The 19,697-nt window shown below is 40.9% G+C and overlaps 1 protein-coding gene across 4 annotated transcripts in view; it reads right to left on the minus strand.

Annotated features, from left to right (window-relative positions):
* LOC122796547 (collagen alpha-1(XV) chain-like) overlaps positions 1–19,697 on the minus strand; it is a 1,635,928-nt gene that overhangs the window by 180,078 nt on the left and 1,436,153 nt on the right. For all 4 annotated transcript variants that reach the window (XM_044065114.1, XM_044065113.1, XM_044065111.1 and 1 more), the window contains one exon: positions 13,523–13,648. In XM_044065114.1, coding sequence (XP_043921049.1) covers positions 13,523–13,648 — 126 coding nt within the window. The remainder of the gene's footprint in view (positions 1–13,522; positions 13,649–19,697) is intronic.

Below are 19,697 nucleotides of genomic sequence, written 5' to 3' on the forward strand. Positions count from 1 at the left end.
GGAACTGGGTGAAGGCAGGAGCAAACTGGTTAACATTTACATCAATTAAATTCTTACATTCCACCAGTTTAAGATTGGAGCAATGTAAGTGGGGTAAAACTGCTATATATTAAACAAGGTGGCAGCCTGACCATGAAACAGGTTAACCCACCATTTCTGAGGTGGAGATACCAAGTAAGTCAGAACACCAAATTAAGAGTATGCCCAAAATAATGGGGAGCCAAGGTAACTACATGAGCAATGCCAAAACTGTTCATAATGCAGATGATAAAATTATTGAATGCTAGAATTAGCTACTATATTTGTATTATTCTACAGGAATCCAGTATGTGTGCCTGCATTGAATGAAATAGTCAGCAGATCCTCAGATAATATTAAGGCAGCACTGCTGAATCCCATGAGCCTAAGCAACAAAATCAATGAATTTGAGGTCTTCCTTGCCCAGGAAGATTACAGAAATCAGTCTCCAGTGTTATGATAGTATTCCTTCTGTTCCAGGGTACAATGCCTATCATTAACAACTGCAGATAAGAATTTATATTTCCCTGTAAACCCATTGTTACTTGCCTCATTCTGCTTGAATCTAGAACTGCTTGAAGTGTTAGTTATACTTAAAGAGTCGTGTAGCTAGTGTGGACAGAGAGGGACAACTTCCCCAGGTACAAAGTTTTGGGGAGCAAACAGCCGATCCTGATATTTCTTTAATGAAATACTGGCTTTTATAAGTCAGTATTGCATTTTCAGTCAAACCTGAGTGCTGTAGTGTTCTGTGTGTGGTCCATACTGTAGCAACTGCTTGCTACATTGTAGCAAGCACTTTTCTACAGTTTAAATGTAAAAATGTCTTCTTTTTTTAACCAAAACCTGAGCACTGTAGTGCTCCATGAAGGCAGGGTATAAAGTGTAGCAATTATGCCCAGAACATTTGGGGTTCATTATTTCCAACACACTTGGCCAAATTGTTCCAAAGCCCTCTAGTGGTAGAAATCTTCTTCACTTTATCCTTACAAATGTCTCCCCAGTTGTAACTCTTATTACTCCCTCCCTACTCATATCTGACCACCTCATTTTGACCTTCTTGAAAATCTGCTTTGCAGCCTCTAACGAGCCTATTAAATTCAGGGATTACTCTAAAGCCAGTTACTTATTATTTTCTGATGCTACTGATAATCACAAATGGTATCACTTTCCAGCAAACCTTGTACCACAGGCTGCGGCCTATTCCTCCCTCTTGGATAGATGTAGTGAGGTATCAGTACCCATCCAATGTAAGCCTAATGGCAAGTTTGAAATGTTACCTGAATCATGGAATTACCACATCAACAAATCATGAAAGTAAAAGCTCCTGGCCATCTCTAAAAGATGTCCACTTCATCTTACAAAACAGATTTCAAACTGGTAGGCCAGTCCCTCAAATTTCCATTAGGATGTACAAGGCTGGCTATGAACATAGGCTTACAACTAATTCAGAAGACAACCACATGGCCTTTGTCAGCTACATTAAGAGGGTTTACAAGTAACCCCAACAGTTTTGTACTGAACTTCTCTAATGGTACTTCCTTCTTTGATCCTGAGGATATTGCTAATATTCTTCCAGACTAATTCTCTGTCATTGTATCTCTACCACTCACCCACCCACTCATTTATCACCCCATTCCCTCTCATGCTTAACCCTCCTGAAATCACTTTCGAGCAACTCATTTTGGCACTTTCCAAAATTAAGAAATACCAACTTCATGGGCCCTGACAATATCTCTGGATGGTCTTCTGACAATCTCTTAATCCCCATCTAGCAACACCCTCTTCCAAGATGGTAATTCCATGATTCAGGTAAAGTTTCATCAAAGAGATCTGTGTCTCTCCATTGGTTACATCCCCAAGGCATGGAGAACAGCTGTTATAGTGTCCTTTCAAAAAGGTGTTCCCTCTACTGGCCCAGGAATTATGGACCTAGTAGTCTCTTAGCATTATTTGCAGTGCAATTGATTGTATTACATCTGAACTAATAAAAAACACTACAGGTTACCTTTTATTCTTATTTGAACACCAGAATGGATTGGTAAACAGCAGATCATGCCTACACAACCTGTCTGAGTTATTTGTAAATGTTACTGAAGCAATGAATATGGGGCACAGAGTCCACAGTGCTTAACTGGACTATGATGAGGCCTTTGAGACTATCCTACATATTGTGAATTACTGACAAACTCTCCCAACTCAACATTAACCCTGGATAGGTAACTGGCTATCTGACAGATCCCATACCATTAAGGCTGGGGTGGTTTGCTGTACACTGAAAAGCATCACCAGCAGTGTCTGTGCCATCTCCTATATAGTATTGTGTCTTTTAACTGATTGTTTTAGTTTGTTAGTTGGGATATTTTGCAGTCACCCTAAGGTTTATGGATATCAGTTGGGTATGGCAACCCTGTGTTTCCAAATGTTAGCCAAACATTCCACTTATGCTGTGCTGATGATGCCATAAGAAAGCAGAAACATGTATGTCCACAGCTAGTGGGGTTTGGCTTTATTGGCCTGAATTTGTCCATAAGACCTAGTTCCCATGAATTACCACATTCATGGTAGTCCACTGAACACAGAAGACGTTATAAGAGAAATGGGAACACAGGCTGACAGCAACCTCTCTTTTGATCACCACATTGCCACTGTGGTCAGAAAGTCCTTCTATGTGGCACATCTCATTACTAAGGGTTTTGCATCCAGGAAGAAAGAGGTCATTGTCTCCCTTTACTCTTCTCTCATTAGGCCAATCATTGAGTACAAAGCCCCATTTGGCATGCACCTCACTAGACACCTGCAACAACTGGAGAGGCCACAAAAGTTCCTCACAAAGAGGATCCTAGGCCTTAAACACTTGTCCTATATGGACAGACTCAAAAAACTCCAACTATTCTCTGTCTCATATCGCCTACTTAGAGGCGATCTCTGCTTGACTTACAAAGTCATGTCTGACCCAGCTCTGTTAGAAATCCTACATCTAAAGAAATCCCAATCCCTCCGCACCACACGCTCCAGAGACCTCAACCTCATTACCACAATTAACAGAACATGCTGGAGGGACAGGTTCATAACCCAGAGACTGTCCATGCTATGGAACAGACTTCCCATACAAGTCAAGCAGAGCACCTCGCTGACCCTCTTCAAGAGAAATCTTGATGAGTGGATGGGAAACAGAAAATTCACCCTGGGGATAACACCAGTGGCTCTACTCGACAGAGGCACTGGGAACTAAGATCGGGTGGCACCATGCCAGGGTAATACTATGGCTAGGCTTGTAAAGGCCCCAGGGCCATTAGCCTAGTACACACCTATGAATCTATGAACCTATAAATAAACTTAAAGAAAAGGTCATGGACCTTCAGAATTGCCATTTAGCTGAAACACCTGATGTCCTTAAAGGGCGATTTGCATATATCCCATGTCACCTCTAATACAACAGATTCAAGGAATCACACAGTGGAAAGTCTAGCTTTGCTACATTTTTCTTTTTGCATTTTTTAACAGATTGTTTTTTCCTGTGTGACCTTTTTTACTCATTGTTTTAGTTTAAGTCTGCTGATTATTGCAAACTGGGGACCTTTATTAAATCCCATTCTGATACCCTATTTGTCCTGCAAAAACTCAACCAATAAAATGCCCAGAATGTCAGTCATGGACTCAACACCAAGAAATGCTGTATAATTTCCTTTGGTAAATTTAGGATCAAAACCATTTACCGTAAATGTAATATTTCACTTAAATCTGACTCAGTCATTAGGGACTTGTGTATCTGCACTGATTACAGACTTTCCTTTGACTGCAATGTCTCTGTGGTGGTTAGAAAAACCTTCCATTTTGTACATAACTTATCCTTTCTGGTATTTTCTAAAGGTCCAAAGAAGTAACAGTGCCACTGTTGTTCTCTTTCATTAGGCCCATCACTAAATATAATATTACCTTTGGCATGTTCTCTAAGCACCAAAACCAGCTTGAGAGACCTCAGTATTTCCTCATTAAAATAATCTCAAGTCTCTGCACCCTTAGACACCCTGATAAAATAAAAGCCCTGTCCTTCTACTCAGTGTCATACAGACTCCTGAAGGGTGTCCTCTGCTTAGCCTTCTGTGCTATGAATGACCCAGTACTTTTTTGCAATCCTTCACCGAAATGGAACCAGTGATAAAGCAAAAGTACAGTTTTGTACCTACCATAAATGTAGATGTTCGAGTGCTAATACAGCTGCAGTCATAACAGATGGGTTCTCCTGCCGTCAGGTGGGTCCTTGGTCGGCCAAATTCCAAAGTCCAGGTCCGGCGTTGGTTGTAGTCACTTCTTCCCTGACGTCAGTGTGACAGGGGTATAAAGGAACCAGCCGACGCCATTTTCTTCATTTTTTCTTGCCCCAGATGTCAGGTGCCCCCAGAAGGAAGGCAATACATAAATTTGTGTAATAAAACAATGCAATATAATCAAAATACAGTAGTTGCAAGCAAATACACCATAAATGAATACCCCAATCAGGGTGTATGAGGAGGTGTTAGCCAATAGGCCTGTCCCAAGTGGGGAAGTAGGGAGGGAAACCTGGACTGCAGCTGTATTAGCACTCGAACATCTACATTTATGGTAGGCACAAAACTGTACTATGTTCATCGTGCATACAGCTGCAGTCATAACAGATGGGTAGAATCCCAAAGCTAAGAAAGGGGTGGTAGGCACTAGGTAGAACTAGGAGGAGCCAGGATGTCCTGCAAGACTGCAGTGGCAAAGCCTGCTCTAGTTTTGGAGTATAATGTTAGGTTGTAGTGCTTGGAGAAGGTATGCACAGAACTCCAAGTGGCTGCTTCCAAAATATCTTTGGTAGGAACTCCTCTGAGGAAAGCTGCAGAGGTAGCTGTGGCCCTGGTGGAGTGAGATCTGATGCCTGTAGGTACAGTTTTGCCATGAAAAGAATAGCAAAAGCATATGCAGTGGGCTATCCATTTTGAGATTGTCTGTTTGGAGATTGGCTTTCCTTGAGCTCCTACAGCATAGGACACAAAGAGCTGTTCTGATTTTCTGAAAGGCTTTGTTCTGTCCAAATAATAACGCAGTTGTCTGTGGATGTCCAAGGAATGTAGTAATCTCTCCCCTTTGTTTTGAGGATTAGGATAAAAGGTAGGTAAATGTATGGCCTGATTCAAAGCTACCCTGGATACCACTTTAGGCATAAAGGACGGGTTGGTTCGTAAGAAAACTCTGTCCTGATGGAAGATGATAAAAGGCTGCACAGCCATGAGAGCTTGTAGTTCTGAAACTCTACAAGCTGAGGTAATAGCCAGAAGGAAAGCTGTTTTCAAGGACAAATATTGCAAATCTGATGAGGCAGCTGGCTCAAAGGGAGGCAAGGTCAGTTTTTCCAGAATGAAATTGAGATCCCAAGCAGGTATTGGTTGTTTCCTTGGGGGTCTTAGATTCTTAGCCCTTCTGAGGAACTGTCTTAAGAGAGGGTGAGAGAATAAGGGTGGATCAGTGTTGTATTCTGCAGAAATGGCTGAGGCATGGATTTTGATGGAGGAGAATGAAAGTCCACTGCTTAGCAGCTCAGCTAGATACGGCAGTATTTGAGGTAAATTCAGTTTTTCAGGATCCTGGCCCTTTTTCTCATTCCAGACACAAAACCGTTTCCATTTTGCAGAGTAAGCTTTTCTAGTTGATGGCCTCCAGGCCTCCAAAATGACATCCTGCACCTCCTTGGAGAGTAGGGTCTGTTGTGATGCTAAGGAATCTTGCATGCGGCTAGATTGAGTGTTTTTAGCTGGCTGTGAAGAGTTTTGAAGCTGTGCTGAGTCAGGAGAAGAGGCATTAGAGGCAGGGTCCATGGTGGAGAATGCGTCAGGCTCCTCAGGAGTGGGTACCAGTGTTGTCTTGGCCAGTCTGGAGCAATGAGAATCATCTTTGGTCTGTCTGCTCTGGTTTTCAATAGAACTTTGGGCAGCAGAGGAAGAGGTGGGAAGGCATAAACTGTCATTGATGTCCAACTGAAAGAGAGAGCGTCCACTCTCCAGGCCTTTGGATGGAAAATCCTTGAGCAGAATTTTGTCAATTGGTGATTTTTGTGGGAGGCAAAGAGATCTATGTCTGGCCTTCCCATGCTTGGATTATTTCTGTAAAACTTTTGGATGCAACTTCCATTCGTGTGGATCTGTCATATTTCTGCTTAGGTTGTCTGCCAGCGTGTTTTCCTTGCCTGGCAAGTACTGTGCTTGTAGTTCGATTTGTAAGTCCATGGCCATGTTCCAAAGTGACATGGCCAGTCTGCATAGGGGGTATGAATGTGTTCCTCCCTGTTTGTTTATGTACCACATAACTGTGGTGTTGTCCGTTCTTATCAATAGTTGACCTGGTTGCAGGAGGTCTTTGAAAGCTATAATAGCATTTATTACTGCTAGCATTTCCTTTTGATTGATGTGAAGGTGCTTTTCTTTTTGGGACCATTTGCCCTGAATGCACCGATCTGTCATGTGCGCCCCCCAGGCGTAGTCCGAGGCGTCTGTTATGATGACTTGATTTGCTTGAGGCTTGCTGAATGGAAGACCTGTGTTTGTTTGGCATGCTTGAGCCCACCACAGAAATTCCTTTTGCAGACATGGAATTAGTGGTATTACTGTTTCCAAACGGTGGCTGTGTTGAGACCATAGGTTTTTCGGGTACCATTGAAGTTTCCTCATATGCAACTTTGCACATGGGATTAGTAAGATGCAAGATGCCATGAATCCCAGAGCCTGCAGGATTTTCCTTGCAGTCAGCCTGGTGCAATTTGCTAGTGTTCTGAAGTATTGAGTTAGTTGCCCCTGCTTCTCTGGCGTGAGGTAGGCCATCTGGGTGTTTGTGTCCAAGTTGGCACCCAGGAAAATTATCTTCCGAGAGGATATTAGTCTTGATTTCTTTTTGTTGACTGTGTATCCCAGAGAGTTCAACAACATTATTACATAAGCCAGATGTTTCAGAAGGATGTGCTTGCTGTCCGCTTGGATCAGGCAGTCGTCCAAATAGGGGTATATTTATATCCCTTGAAGTCTGCAGTAGGCAATTACTGATGCCAGGCATTTCGTGAATACTCTGGGCTCAGTAGATAAGCCAAAGGGCAATGCAGAGAATTGATAATGGGTTGAACCTGCAAGAAATCTGAGGTATCTTCTGCAATTTTGTCTGATTGGGACATGCAGGTATGCCTCCTTGAGGTCCAATGTTACCAGCCAAGACTCCTTGCCCAGCATGGGAAGAAGCTGCTGTAGAGTGAGCATCTTGACTTTTGGTACAAGTAGAAATGTGTTCAGGATGGATAGGTCCAAAATAGGTCTCCAATCTTTTCCCTTCCTTGGTACCAGGAATAGTCTGGAATAAAAACCTTGACCTTGTTCGTGTGTAGGTATCTCTTGAATAGCTTTCATGTTTATGAGATCTGTAATTTGCCTTTGTGCCTCTGCCCTTTCATTGTGTGGCAGGTTTGGCATGCCTCTCATTTTTGGAAGGGTGTGAAAATGGAATCTGTAGCCTCTGTTTATAATGTCCAGGATCCATTTGTCTTTTGTGACAATATGCCAATTTTTTGAAAATAATGCCAGTTTTCCTCCTAAGGGGGCTGCCATTTGAGTCTTGCTTAGCATGCAAAGGGGAAAGTCATTGGGCTTGCTTTCTGAATGATTGCGAGTTATCCTCACCACCTGTTTGTGTAGGAGCTTGCCATTGTCTGCCTCTAAACGATCCTTGGGATTGTCCCCTGCCCCTCGGGCGTCTGTATCTACCTCTTTGGGGTCTGTCCGTGGCTGGAAAGGACCAATTTTTGGAAGGCCAATTTCTACTGAAACGTGGGGGTTGTACCTGTAGAAAATCTTTCACAGTTTGCATTGATTTAGCCTTTTCCTCCATTTTCCTTAATACATCCTCAGCATTAGCACCAAATAATACATCCTTTTGTAGAGGGGCATCTAGTAATTTAGCTTTGACATGATCAGGCAAGGTTTGTTCCTTGAGCCAGGCATGTCTACGTATGACTGATCCTGTAACAGCAGCTCTACATGAGGCCTCTAGAGCATCAAAACCACATTGTAAGGTATGCTTACCCACTTGTTCTGTACTATGCATCAAATCCTGCAACTCCTTCAAGTCTGGTTGTTCAGGTTGTGACATTTTACTTTTCAATTGTGATAACAAAAACTGTTGGTATTTTAGCATATGGAACTGACAGTTTAAGGCCCTTATGGTTAAGGTAGCCGAGGTATATACCTTTTTTCCCCACCTTTCTAAGGATCTGGAATCCCTCTCGGAAGGTAATGGATTTTTAGCAGTGGAGGCCTTAATTCCCTTGGGGCCCTGTGAGATGGTTTCTGGGTCAGCAGCTTGGCTTTTGTATAGAAATTGGTGTGAGTCAGGAACCCTGTAGTACCTGTCAGGCTTGACTGGGGCTGGAGGCAGAGAATCCGGGTTAAGGCAGGCCTCCGAGTAAACATCATCTAGGATGTCCAAGACAGGAGGTATAGCCAGAGGTCTGTGCTGAGGTAGCAAGAGAAATTCCCTAAGCCTTTTCTTGGAATCTGAATAATCTTGGCCTTCCCAGTGGAAGTGTTCCCTTAAGGTATGCAAAGTTTCCCCAAATGAGTAATCCTCTGGGGGGGATACAGAAGGAATGGACTCCTCTGCATCAGAGTCTTCAAAAGGGGAGTAAGAATGTTCCTGATCATCAGAGTGCTCTGAAATAATGGAGCCCTGATCAGAGGAGGGGGATTCTTCCTCCACTCTGGGCCTTTTGTCCGGTGGGGGTTGAGAACCCCTGATAAGAGTAATTAAATCCTCAGCCATTTTAAGCATCTGTTTTTTAGGCATGGGGCCTGGAGATGGGCCCTGTGTAGCTTGTCTCTTAGAATGCATTTCTGCTTTAGATTTAGTGAAAGCCTTGATGGAAAAAGAAGAGGAAGGTCTGAAGACACCGTGAGTGGAGGTAGACCTGTCCACATTTTGAGGTTCAACGCCAAGAGTGGCTTCGGTATCTGTAGTCGGGGTGTGGGCCGAGGAGCCTGCGACCTTGGGCACAGGAGACACTGCCAATGAAGTGTCATCGGTAGTCAGGGGCTGCTTAGGCGCCTCGCTGAGAACTGGACCACGTGAAGTCGGCTTTGGCGTGGTGTCGGTAGAGGCCGCGGACCTCGTGTGTCGGTCCTTATCTTTGCATTTTTTAGACAAAACTGGAGTCGGAGTATCCGACGACATAATGTAGTTAAATGTTTTTCCAAAATAATGCTGGGCGAACTCCGCCCGACGCTTAATGGTGCGTTTGTTGAATGTAGCTCAAAAGCGACAGACCGAGACGTCGTGGTCTGAGCCTAAATAAGGTATACAGAGGGAATGGAAATCCTTATGCGGTATTTGCTTCCCACATGAAATACAATTATTAACTTTGTCTGACATCGGTCTGAGGCAAGAAAAGTTTCCCCAACGGGGTACTTAGCTTTCAAGAAGACTTCGGTTTCAAAATTTTCATAATTTCAGGAGCTGGCCGACCGGCACTTGTGAACTGCTTCTGCTTCGGGCACCGCGCGGCAAGAAAGACTGAAGAAAATGGCGTCGGCTGGTTCCTTTATACCCCTGTCACACTGACGTCAGGGAAGAAGAGACTACAACCGACGCCGGACCTGGACTTTGGAATTCGGCCGACCGAGGACCCGCCTGACGGCAGGAGAACCCATCTGTTATGACTGCAGCTGTATGCACGATGAACATCACTTTCTCTAGAGACTTAAACCTGTGCAAACACATACACCAGGAGGTGCAACAGGTACCTAATTCAACAAATTTCCTGTTTCTGGAATATGAGGCCTTACATGTTAAGGACAGTACTTCACTAGCAACCTTTAAAACCACAACTGAGACATTGGCAGGAGACAGCTGAGGCTTGTATGTGAAATCACAAATGGTGTTCACTCTTCCAGATTTGTTAACAGGTAGAAAGATAGAAGGGGTAGAGAAGACAACTGTTGCAATCCAAGTCTGTAAGGGGAAAATGTAAGCTATAGAGACTGTGCTTCCCCTTCCAGATAGTAAAGACAGAGCCATTGCAGTGCATTGACTCTCATTGTATGATCTAATTTAATAGCTTAGCAGATGCAAAGAATAAATCTTGTACTTTCTACTCTACAGAAGTGGTATTTAAAGTATCCCAACATGAACATGCATCTGTAAGGTGGTTTAAAATATTTTGGTATATTTTGGGGACATTTGTTTATCGAGTTAAAAAATGTACAATATTCTAAGAGTGGTCATGGGCCATAGCGTTCAATCTCTTTGTTCAAATATCAGGGATACAGCCAAAATGCACATATGTGTACACACACACACACATATATATATCACAGGACAAAAGCCCAAAATTAGGGACATGTTTTAAATATTATTCTTTATATTCATAGAAAGTTGCTAGAACAACAGGTTTTGTATCAGCATGCATTTTCTGAAGGATATGAAGTCTAAACTTAAATGTTTGTCAGTACTTAGTAAATGCAGTCCTTAATGATTTCAGAGAGTAAAAAAACAACTTAAAAGGAAGAGGTTGAAAATATGAGGAAAAATCATGGCCCTTCTGTGAAATCAGAGACAGCTGACAGCTTATGTCATGAGCACATTGGTTTCATAAATGAATAGTAATAACATTTTATTTTCTAATAGCTCACTTACCCATAAGTAAATCAATAAACTGGCTGTCTCTCTCAAAAAAAAAGGAAGATAGTTTTGGGTTTGACCTTCTAATGGACTCTACTTGTCATATAAAAGCTGTGGCATAGCCCTAGAAACAAGTAGTAATATGCAGTGAAAGAATGGCATAACTGATTACTAGAATGAATATTCATTGCTACAACTCCTTTTAACAGTAACAGACTAACACGCTCCTATTCTACATAAACAGCTGCAGGAGTAATGTGTCTGTAGGTCTGGCAGGGTTTCAAGATTATTGTGTTGTTAGAGCAATACCCTGCTGCAGTTCTGGGTTTGATTCCCATTGCCTCCTTTTTCTCTTACTGACTCTGAAGAACTCAATTAGCCAGGCATTTTTCCTGGACCACCCCTGAAAAGAGCCTTTATGTCTGATGGGCTTACCTAATTACAATTTTCTTCAAACACCAGTACATAGGATAGTCACACATCTGCAACTCGCTTTAAAAACTTGCTAAGCATATAGGAGAGCAGTGATGTAGGTCTGTAACTTTGTCCTAAATTGCAGTGGGTACAGGGATTGGCACAAACCTTTAAAGCTTGTTTTGTAGCTTTAAACTGAATAGTCACTCTTGTTTGGGGCAGTTTATATACTAACTTAGGCATGGTTTTAAATAGATGCAGTACTGTTGTACTTCTGTTTTATGAAAATACATGGGACTTAGCTGGCTCTGGTAATGCAGAAGTTTTTGCACCTAAATACAATACCAGTGACTCAGGTTCAACTAGCCAGCCTATGCATTAGAGGTGCAGGCCAGGTATATTGAAATAGGCAGCTGATGCCAGTTCATCCATATCTAGGTTGAAATGTAAAGTGGTTTATGAAGCTGAGACCAGGGACCATAGAAATGAAATCACCAGAAATATCCTGGTACATCAGGGATCACATGGATATAAGAAAAGGGTATGTTTGATCTAATGGTTAAGGGCTTCAACTTATAGACACAGAGTTTACGTCTGATTTCAGGATATTACCTAGGCTTAAAAAGGCCCTTCAAGTCAGTTAGCCTAGCATTCACCTGTCAAACCTAAATGCACTTGATGAGCATAACCATCTTACTGATAACCATTGCATGAATATGGATTAACACACAATGAGAATAGGAACATTAGGCACATCAGAACTGTTTTAATATGCTTTTTACTTCCATGCCTGCCATCCATCAATCCACCCCCTTCTGGGCTTGAACCTATTCATTCTCCCATACTGGGTATCCCTAGTATGGAGGTGAGAGCTTTTTGAAGGGGCCACCATCCAAACAGCCATGGAGGTGGTTTGCATTCTTGCAGGTATCCCAGTAATGAAGTAATTTCTAGCATGGCTCTAATCCCTCAACATGGTGCAGAACATGTGACCTGCATCACTAGAGGGCCCACTACATCTCCCTTGTGCAAGTGCACGCTCCTGTGTATGTGCAATCATGGTTCTTTGAGTTGAAGACAAGTCCTAGCAACATGCTGTCCTTTGAAATCCAACCTCTGGGGAGTTATGGCATCTCATAACTTGTAGTACACCTCCTTTATGCCAACTACATCAGATACCAAAGCTGCTCATTGAACCTGGGTCACCAGCATCATAGATGGTGGTTTATTTCAGTACACCAATATAGCTGGCTACATCAGAAAATCTTCTGTTTGTATGCAGCATGAAGCCTATGACTTCTCTCAGCAATAAAGTTGGGGGAAGCAGCTACAAGCCATAGTGCAGGAGTTTAGGATCAAAAAGAAGTATACAAACACTGGCTCAATGATTATTTCAATTTTATATGAAAATTAAAGTACCAAAAACGGAATATGCAAATTGTTTTGTAAAAAAAAAAATCATAACACTTTTGTGCAACATTATGAATGACTACTCTCATTAAAATGTTCAGAAAGGATGAACAGTATAGAAATAATGAGCTTAAGTAATACATATTTAAGGTGGAACCCTCACTTTCTGAATGTGAAAAGTACAGTTCTACAAATGGATTTAATGCATATTCTCATAAAATATGTCTCTATTCTGGATTATGTAGTTGGGCTACATAAAAATACATTAAGCCTTTTCAGTCACCTTGCAATTTTCTCAGGTTTTCTTTTTTTGTAATATTTCCAACTTCGAAACATAGGGGAAAAAACTCAGGACTAATACTACCAAAACTTACCTTTATTTGTAGAACATAATACCAGACAGCTTGCTAGAAATTATATCTGGTATGTTGCTTCTGTAAGGAACAAGTGACTTTTAAAAGCATGAATACTGTTTAAAGTTTCTCTTACTTGCTCTTAGCATGTTACAGTGGATTTGAAGTATATGTAATGTAATGCTTAATGCAGTATGGATATATTATTACATAATAACAATTACTTAGGCTGGCTTTTGTCTAATATACTAAGGCACTGAACTAATATTACCTGCGGTTTTCAGATTTCACTTACATAACGGAACTGTATGGGTTTACTTTCTGCACCAATCTGCAACTGCTGAGCATAAGTTTGCCCATGGATTAATGCCAGCAATTGGATTGTGCAGTCTGTCACCACAAAAGAGGATTAGGTAGCTATAATAAAGTAAATCAGCTTACATTGGACTATTTTCCGGCCAGCAAATCAACATCAAGTCTTCATTTGTTTACAGGAGACAAATTTCTTGCTGCTATGCTTATGGCAGAATATGCTTTGTCAGCAGTGCTTACTAACTGTAATTCAGCTTTGATTTAAATCTTGCAAAGCTGTGCTTCTTGAATAATAATGAATAAGTGTTAAAAGTATGAAAAAGAAACATAAGATTGCTTACCACTAGTCCAGGTCTTCCAGGTGGTCCAGAGGGTCCAGGTGGACCTGGCATAAACAATCCCTCACCTCCACCTGGTTCACCTTTTTCACCTTTAGGACCTTGGTCACCAACATCTCCTTTTTCACCCTGTGAAACATAAAGTTAACCACTTATTAGGAAAAATAAGCAACAGAATGAAGGCATGATGTTTGCAATGCAAGAAGTTAAAAATGAAACATCTTGCCATATTTTCCTTAAAACTACAATATCATTGCAATTTTTAAATGAAAATGAAGCACCTGCCTCCCCTAAACACACACCTAAAACATCACAGGTATTGTTACTGATGATCTCATATATGCTCAGCAGAAAGGTAGCCATGTCTGAATATTGCATTTAAGTGATTATAGACTCAGAATTGTTTGCATTTCTGTTTTGATATGCACAGAATAGTAGCCCTTGATGCAATCTTTGTTTAATAGCACTACACTTGCTTAGTCATTGTGACGTCACTCACTTTCCTTTATTGTATTCATGCAATTTTTAACAATAATGACATTAGAGTTAATTTGGACAGTAGCAAATGTTAGATTGTACTAAGGCTTGCTATATATATATATATATATATATATATATATATATATATATTTGTATAGATATATATTCAAAAATACAGTATCACTTTAAAAATGGAGGTACTCATATAACCACTATCATAATTATCTGTCAGAGCAAGGCCACCTATCATAGATCAAACTAAGCTGCCCTTCTAAATAATCCAAAAGGTTTCTGGATGGATGGTATTAACATACTACACAGTCAAAAAAAAAAGCCTACCCTCTTCCCAGAATAAAACATGATGGTCAAACCATTTCAATTTCCTTGAATATTTGAAAAATAAACAATTGTAATTTTAATTTCCAGGCTGATTCAACATAAATTCCTGTTGAGAATATTCCCTAGTTTGCAGTATGTCTTTAGAACCCCACGCCTACCTTACATTTTAAAAACGCATCCATTTTGTAAGTGAACACTTAGCTAAAATGGATGCCATCTAGTGGAGGTGCCTCAGCTGGCCTCACACCAACATTCCTTAAAATTTAAACCCTTTAATGCTGTGCATCTTCATTATCAGGCATCTGTTTCTGTGGTTGTGTCCCTCACTTGTGGAAGACATCTTCAATACCTCCCAAACAGGGGAAGCCATCGCTTCCGTTTTCTTACTTTTCCATCTTGCACCTTTCCTTTGTCTGTCTTTTCTATTCTCTCTCTTTCTCCTTTTCTCTCTTTCAGCAATACTTGAAATGGCTGTACCATGATCACAGAAACAGAAAATCATTTGACTTGTTCAACCTCCTCAGCTCACTGAAACAGATTCAGGAAGGAACATATCACCCTAACTGCCATCCTCAGTGTCATAAATCATACTTTTCAGGACATAGGCAGGTACAGATTAGTGGGGCAGTCTTTACTGACCTGACTAAAGCATATGACTCAGTGAAGCACCCCAAAACTCCAACAGAAACTAAGATGATACAAACTTTCACCAATCACACTTAAATGGATACACAACTTTCTTAAGTGAATGGCCTTTCAAAGATAATGTATGTGTGTCTTTTTCTCAAGCACATCAGTTCAACCTAGGACCAATCTCACTTAAACAGATGCACAACATTAATACGTGGATGGTCTTTCAAAGATAAAGTATGTCTTTTTCTCAAGCAGATCAGTTCAACCTAAGAATCCTTCACAGTTCCAGTGCAGCTTTTCCCTTCTCTCCATTTCAGTTAATGCTTTCAGTGTTATACTTGCTAATGTCTCCCTACTTGCTCTAGATTGACCATATGGTTACATGATTTTTTAATTCCTAGCCAACTAGCAATAGCTCCACGATTATTATCTGCAACCCTTGTAATCTGTAATTGGTGCAGTGGTGCAGCGGTAGCGTTGTTACCTCCCAGTAAGAGGTACTCTAGTTTGATTCTCGGCTGAGGTGCCTTCTATGTGGAGTCTGCATGTCCTCTCTCTGTTCATGTGGCTTTCTTCTGGGTGCTCCGGTTTCCTTCCATGTTACAACGACATATGTCTGGAGTGTTTCTCCCTGGGCCTCTGCTGAAAATTGGCTTTGTTCCAAGTTGGACTTTCCCAGTAAACAAATGTTAAATAATCTACAGAGGTATGTACTTAATGAAGCCTTTATTACTCCTCTCATGTAAAAAGGTGGGGTTAGATATTAATGATCTGGACAGCTATAGTCCTATTTTGAGCTGTCTTTTTTTGAGTAAAGTTTTGGAGAACATCAGTGTCAGTGGTATGCAACAGATAGCACCTTTGGCTTTGTTGCAGAAAGCTGTGGGTTCTATTCCCACACCAGGTAGATGGATTACTGACACTGTACTGTGATATAATTGGGGTGCTGCACTCCTGAGTGTGTCGTCCTTCAGACGAGACATTAACTCAAGGCCCCATGTGCATGAGTTAGTGGTAACTCAGGTAAATGTAAGAGATCCCATAGCGCCTATCAAAAAGAGTAGGGGAAGTTCTCAGATGCCCTGGTGAAATTTCCCCTAGTAGTATAACTACACCCTCTGGTCTTCCCTGAAAGAGACTGCTAGCCTAGTGGGACTTACCCAATCAACAAAGAATAAATAATTAAAACAGGAAGCAGTATTCCTAGTTGTGACAGAATGGTTTGTATAGTCCATTTTCATTATGAGTGTTTGAAGGTGAAGGCATTGAGGATCAGAAATCCCCAAACTGCATTTACCAAAAACACTTTGTGTTTTAAGCATGAGACAAGCCTCCCACCCCCGGAATTTATATATACATCAACTCCATGGTCGCACCAACTGAAAGAAGTGGGAAGTTCCCCACAAAGGAGATCACTTCTGACACAACTCACCGACAGTGGTTTCCTGTCAAGTAACTCCAGGCATTGGCGAACTGAACTTTGGACGATTGAAGTGCGAGTGTTCAATCTTTATCCACCAGTACGGTCACAATAAAACAGCCTTCATAAGGGTATTCAGTGATCTCCTCATGGCAAGAGACCCACATTGTTATTCAATCTTGGTCATTCTGGGTTTAATATCACCATCGGATACTGCGGTGTATGGGATGGCTTACAATCAAAAGGTCGACAGTGACATGCTCGACAGCCACCTCCTCGACCATGGTAGGAGTGACTGTCGGAATGTCAACGTTCATTTGTACATCCATTTAGAAAGACGTACACAGGACAGGGAGTTACAGCATGCATTTCAATGGGAGAGTTCCACCTTAAGGTTGACAGAATTTGTCAACGTCGCTGCTTTGATCATACAACCTACTTCATATTCATGAGTCGACGTTATTTGTCGTGTAAAATCACCGTTCATGGACATGAGTTTCGTCCTTTTGATAGTAAACCATATGGGATCCTATTTTACCATTTTATACTTATTGCAGCATCTTAATAATGGTACTAGAATGGTTTACCTTCTACCTTCCCAGGTATTCTTGCAGGTTTGAGCCTAGGATCAAATTCTCTGTATCTTCACCCTTTACCTATGGTTTTCCTCTTCATTCTTGGCTCATTAACACTCACCATACATAAGTTTTTTCTTGTAGACATTTTTAGAAGGAGCAGTTTATCTTACCTTTCTTATATTGATGACATGTACCTAAACGTAACAAGCTGTTGTAAATAATGTTTGAAACTGTGCAATGATTGCAGCTCCTTCAGCCTTACAAGCTATCGTAAATACAGTAACATATATGATTCATTGTATGAATGCTGGAACACCATGACATCACGCTACACATATACTGTAAGCACTGGACTGCTGAGGTGAATTCCTCTTACACCCTATGTTTGGTGTAAATGTCTATTTTTCTTGTGAAATACATTGTATTTCATCTGGGCTGTGCCTGAAATTGGTCAATTTTAATCTGTGCATTACCCCAGTAAATACAAATGTAAATACATACATACATACATATATACATATGTCAATCTTTTCTTCAGGAATCTGTGTCTGATGTTAACAAGCCAGTTGATGATCTTGTATTTATCCATGACTGTCATTTTTTTAGCCATCCTAAGCTCAATACCACAAAGGTTGTTTTCCTGGAGATACCTGACACCTTGAAGGATTATTCTGCCCCAGTGTTGTTGCCCAAAATTACCTACTGTGGGGACAGGCTGGAGTTCTTGTCAAAAGTACAAAATCTGGGAGCTGTCTTTGATAACAGAACAATGCTAAAGGACCTGGTTTTATCTATTGTTAAATCTTCTTGTTTCCGTCTCAGAAATAGTAGGCACCTTAACCCATCTGCAGGCCTTTATTTAGTGGTTCATGTCTTGATCTCCTCATGAATAGACTACTGTAATACATTATAACTAGGGCTTCCTGACTGTGAAATTGATAAAGTGCAACTTATCCTAAACTCTGTTGCTTTGATTACTAACTAGGGTATCTAGTTAGTACACATCACTCTGGTTCTGCTCCAGTTACACTTGCTGCCAGTTTGGCAGTTGATCATCTACAAAGTTCTAGTCATGGTTTATTTAAGACTGTACAGCTTAGGTCTCCCTGCCTGTGAGACCTTCTAGTCTGTCACAGGCTGGTCTATCTACTGTGATCAGCCATGCAGGTGTTACAGAGATGCAGCTGAAGAAATTGAGCATTTGTGTCCTGGTCTAGTTTAAGTGGCCTCAAAACCTCTTTAGAAATCCATCTGTATGACTTAATTTCAATGTAAAGGTCGCATCTCTTCTTCTACCTCCTAGGCCTGAATGCTTAAAAAAACTGTAGTAAACTGCTTGCTACAGTTTTTTTTTAAGTAGAAGACATTTTTTTTTGCTACAAGTTATATGATGCATGGGGTACTGAAGCAAGTGCTTCACATCAGTCCTGAATGCAAAAGTAGTATGTCCATGCTGGCACTCAGAAATGCTGATATGGAAATGAGTGCAGATTTACACCTAACATTTTGTGCCCCATCCTAGCTTCACTTCTGGTCAGATGTTCCTAGAACTAGATTAGTAAATTCATTGAAGGAGGTTTGCATTCATTGTTGTAATGTAAATGGTCATCAAAGAAAGGTATGATTATATGAGGTATATGTAAGCCTACCTATCTCAGGTGCAGACTGACAACTTGTAGCATTGCAGACATTACACAACAGTTCACCTTTTCTTCCCACCATAAATTTGTATCTGCTAAACTTAAGATTTTCTTGACTACCTGCTGTAAAATTTCATATCGGTTAACACACAGAACAAAATATATCATTGGAAAAAGTGTTCTTACTTTATTCTTGGAATATGGTATTCCAAGCAAGTGGATTACTAGTATTTTCCATGTTAGAAGTAGAAAGATTAGTCCTGAAGCTGGAAATGTCTTTCTTTTTTTTTTTTTGTTACTTAGAGTAAGGGGATCAGAAATGGGACCTAGCTCACTCCTAGGGTTTGGAGCACCTGTTAGATCAGGGAATGGACCTTTTTTGAAGGAAGCAGGAATAAGGAAATGGGAGATGGCTTGCTCCCATGGCTTGATCTGCAAGCCAGACTGGGGAATTAATCCTTTTTTTTGCTCCTTAACTTACAGGTGAAGGGCACCAGATCAGAGAATAGCATCGGGTGCAAGATGAGTAAGCTATGGCTTGACTGCACTTAACTACCACCTCATAAATACACTAAGTGATTGTCTGGACACACAACCATGACAAGTCTTTTCAAACTTCTGTGTATCTTTAAGATTATGTATTTTCTCAAGGCCAACTAAATCACTGTTGTGGAGCTGTTTATACCACTTCAACAATGTGTCAATGTGGATCTGGGATGCTGAGGTATCGATTACCATTTCTGCTCTGTATTAATCTAGCCTGCTTCTCTGTTAGTACCATTTTTACATTATTGCATTGATATGTAACATGAACACAGTTGAAAAGGGGCCTATGGTCAAGGCCATTTACTTTTAATAAAGTAAAAGAAACAAAATAAAAAGAAATCTTTGGACCCCCCCCCCCTCCCTTTTTAAGTCTTTCTACTTTTCATTCTATGTAAACACATTTTTCAAAAGAGTGAAATTTAATGCTTGTTTCTAATCCACCATCCAAGATATCATTTTGACCTCTAAATTGTCTTCAACAGACAATGTGTGCTTTCCCATATTCTGGTTTTATAAGAGACTCCTACATGCTCATGGGAAGA

This window comes from Protopterus annectens, chromosome 3.part0 (assembly GCF_019279795.1).
Source record: "Protopterus annectens isolate FY-2018-M chromosome 3.part0, PAN1.0, whole genome shotgun sequence".
NCBI classification, from domain to species: Eukaryota; Metazoa; Chordata; order Ceratodontiformes; family Protopteridae; genus Protopterus; species Protopterus annectens.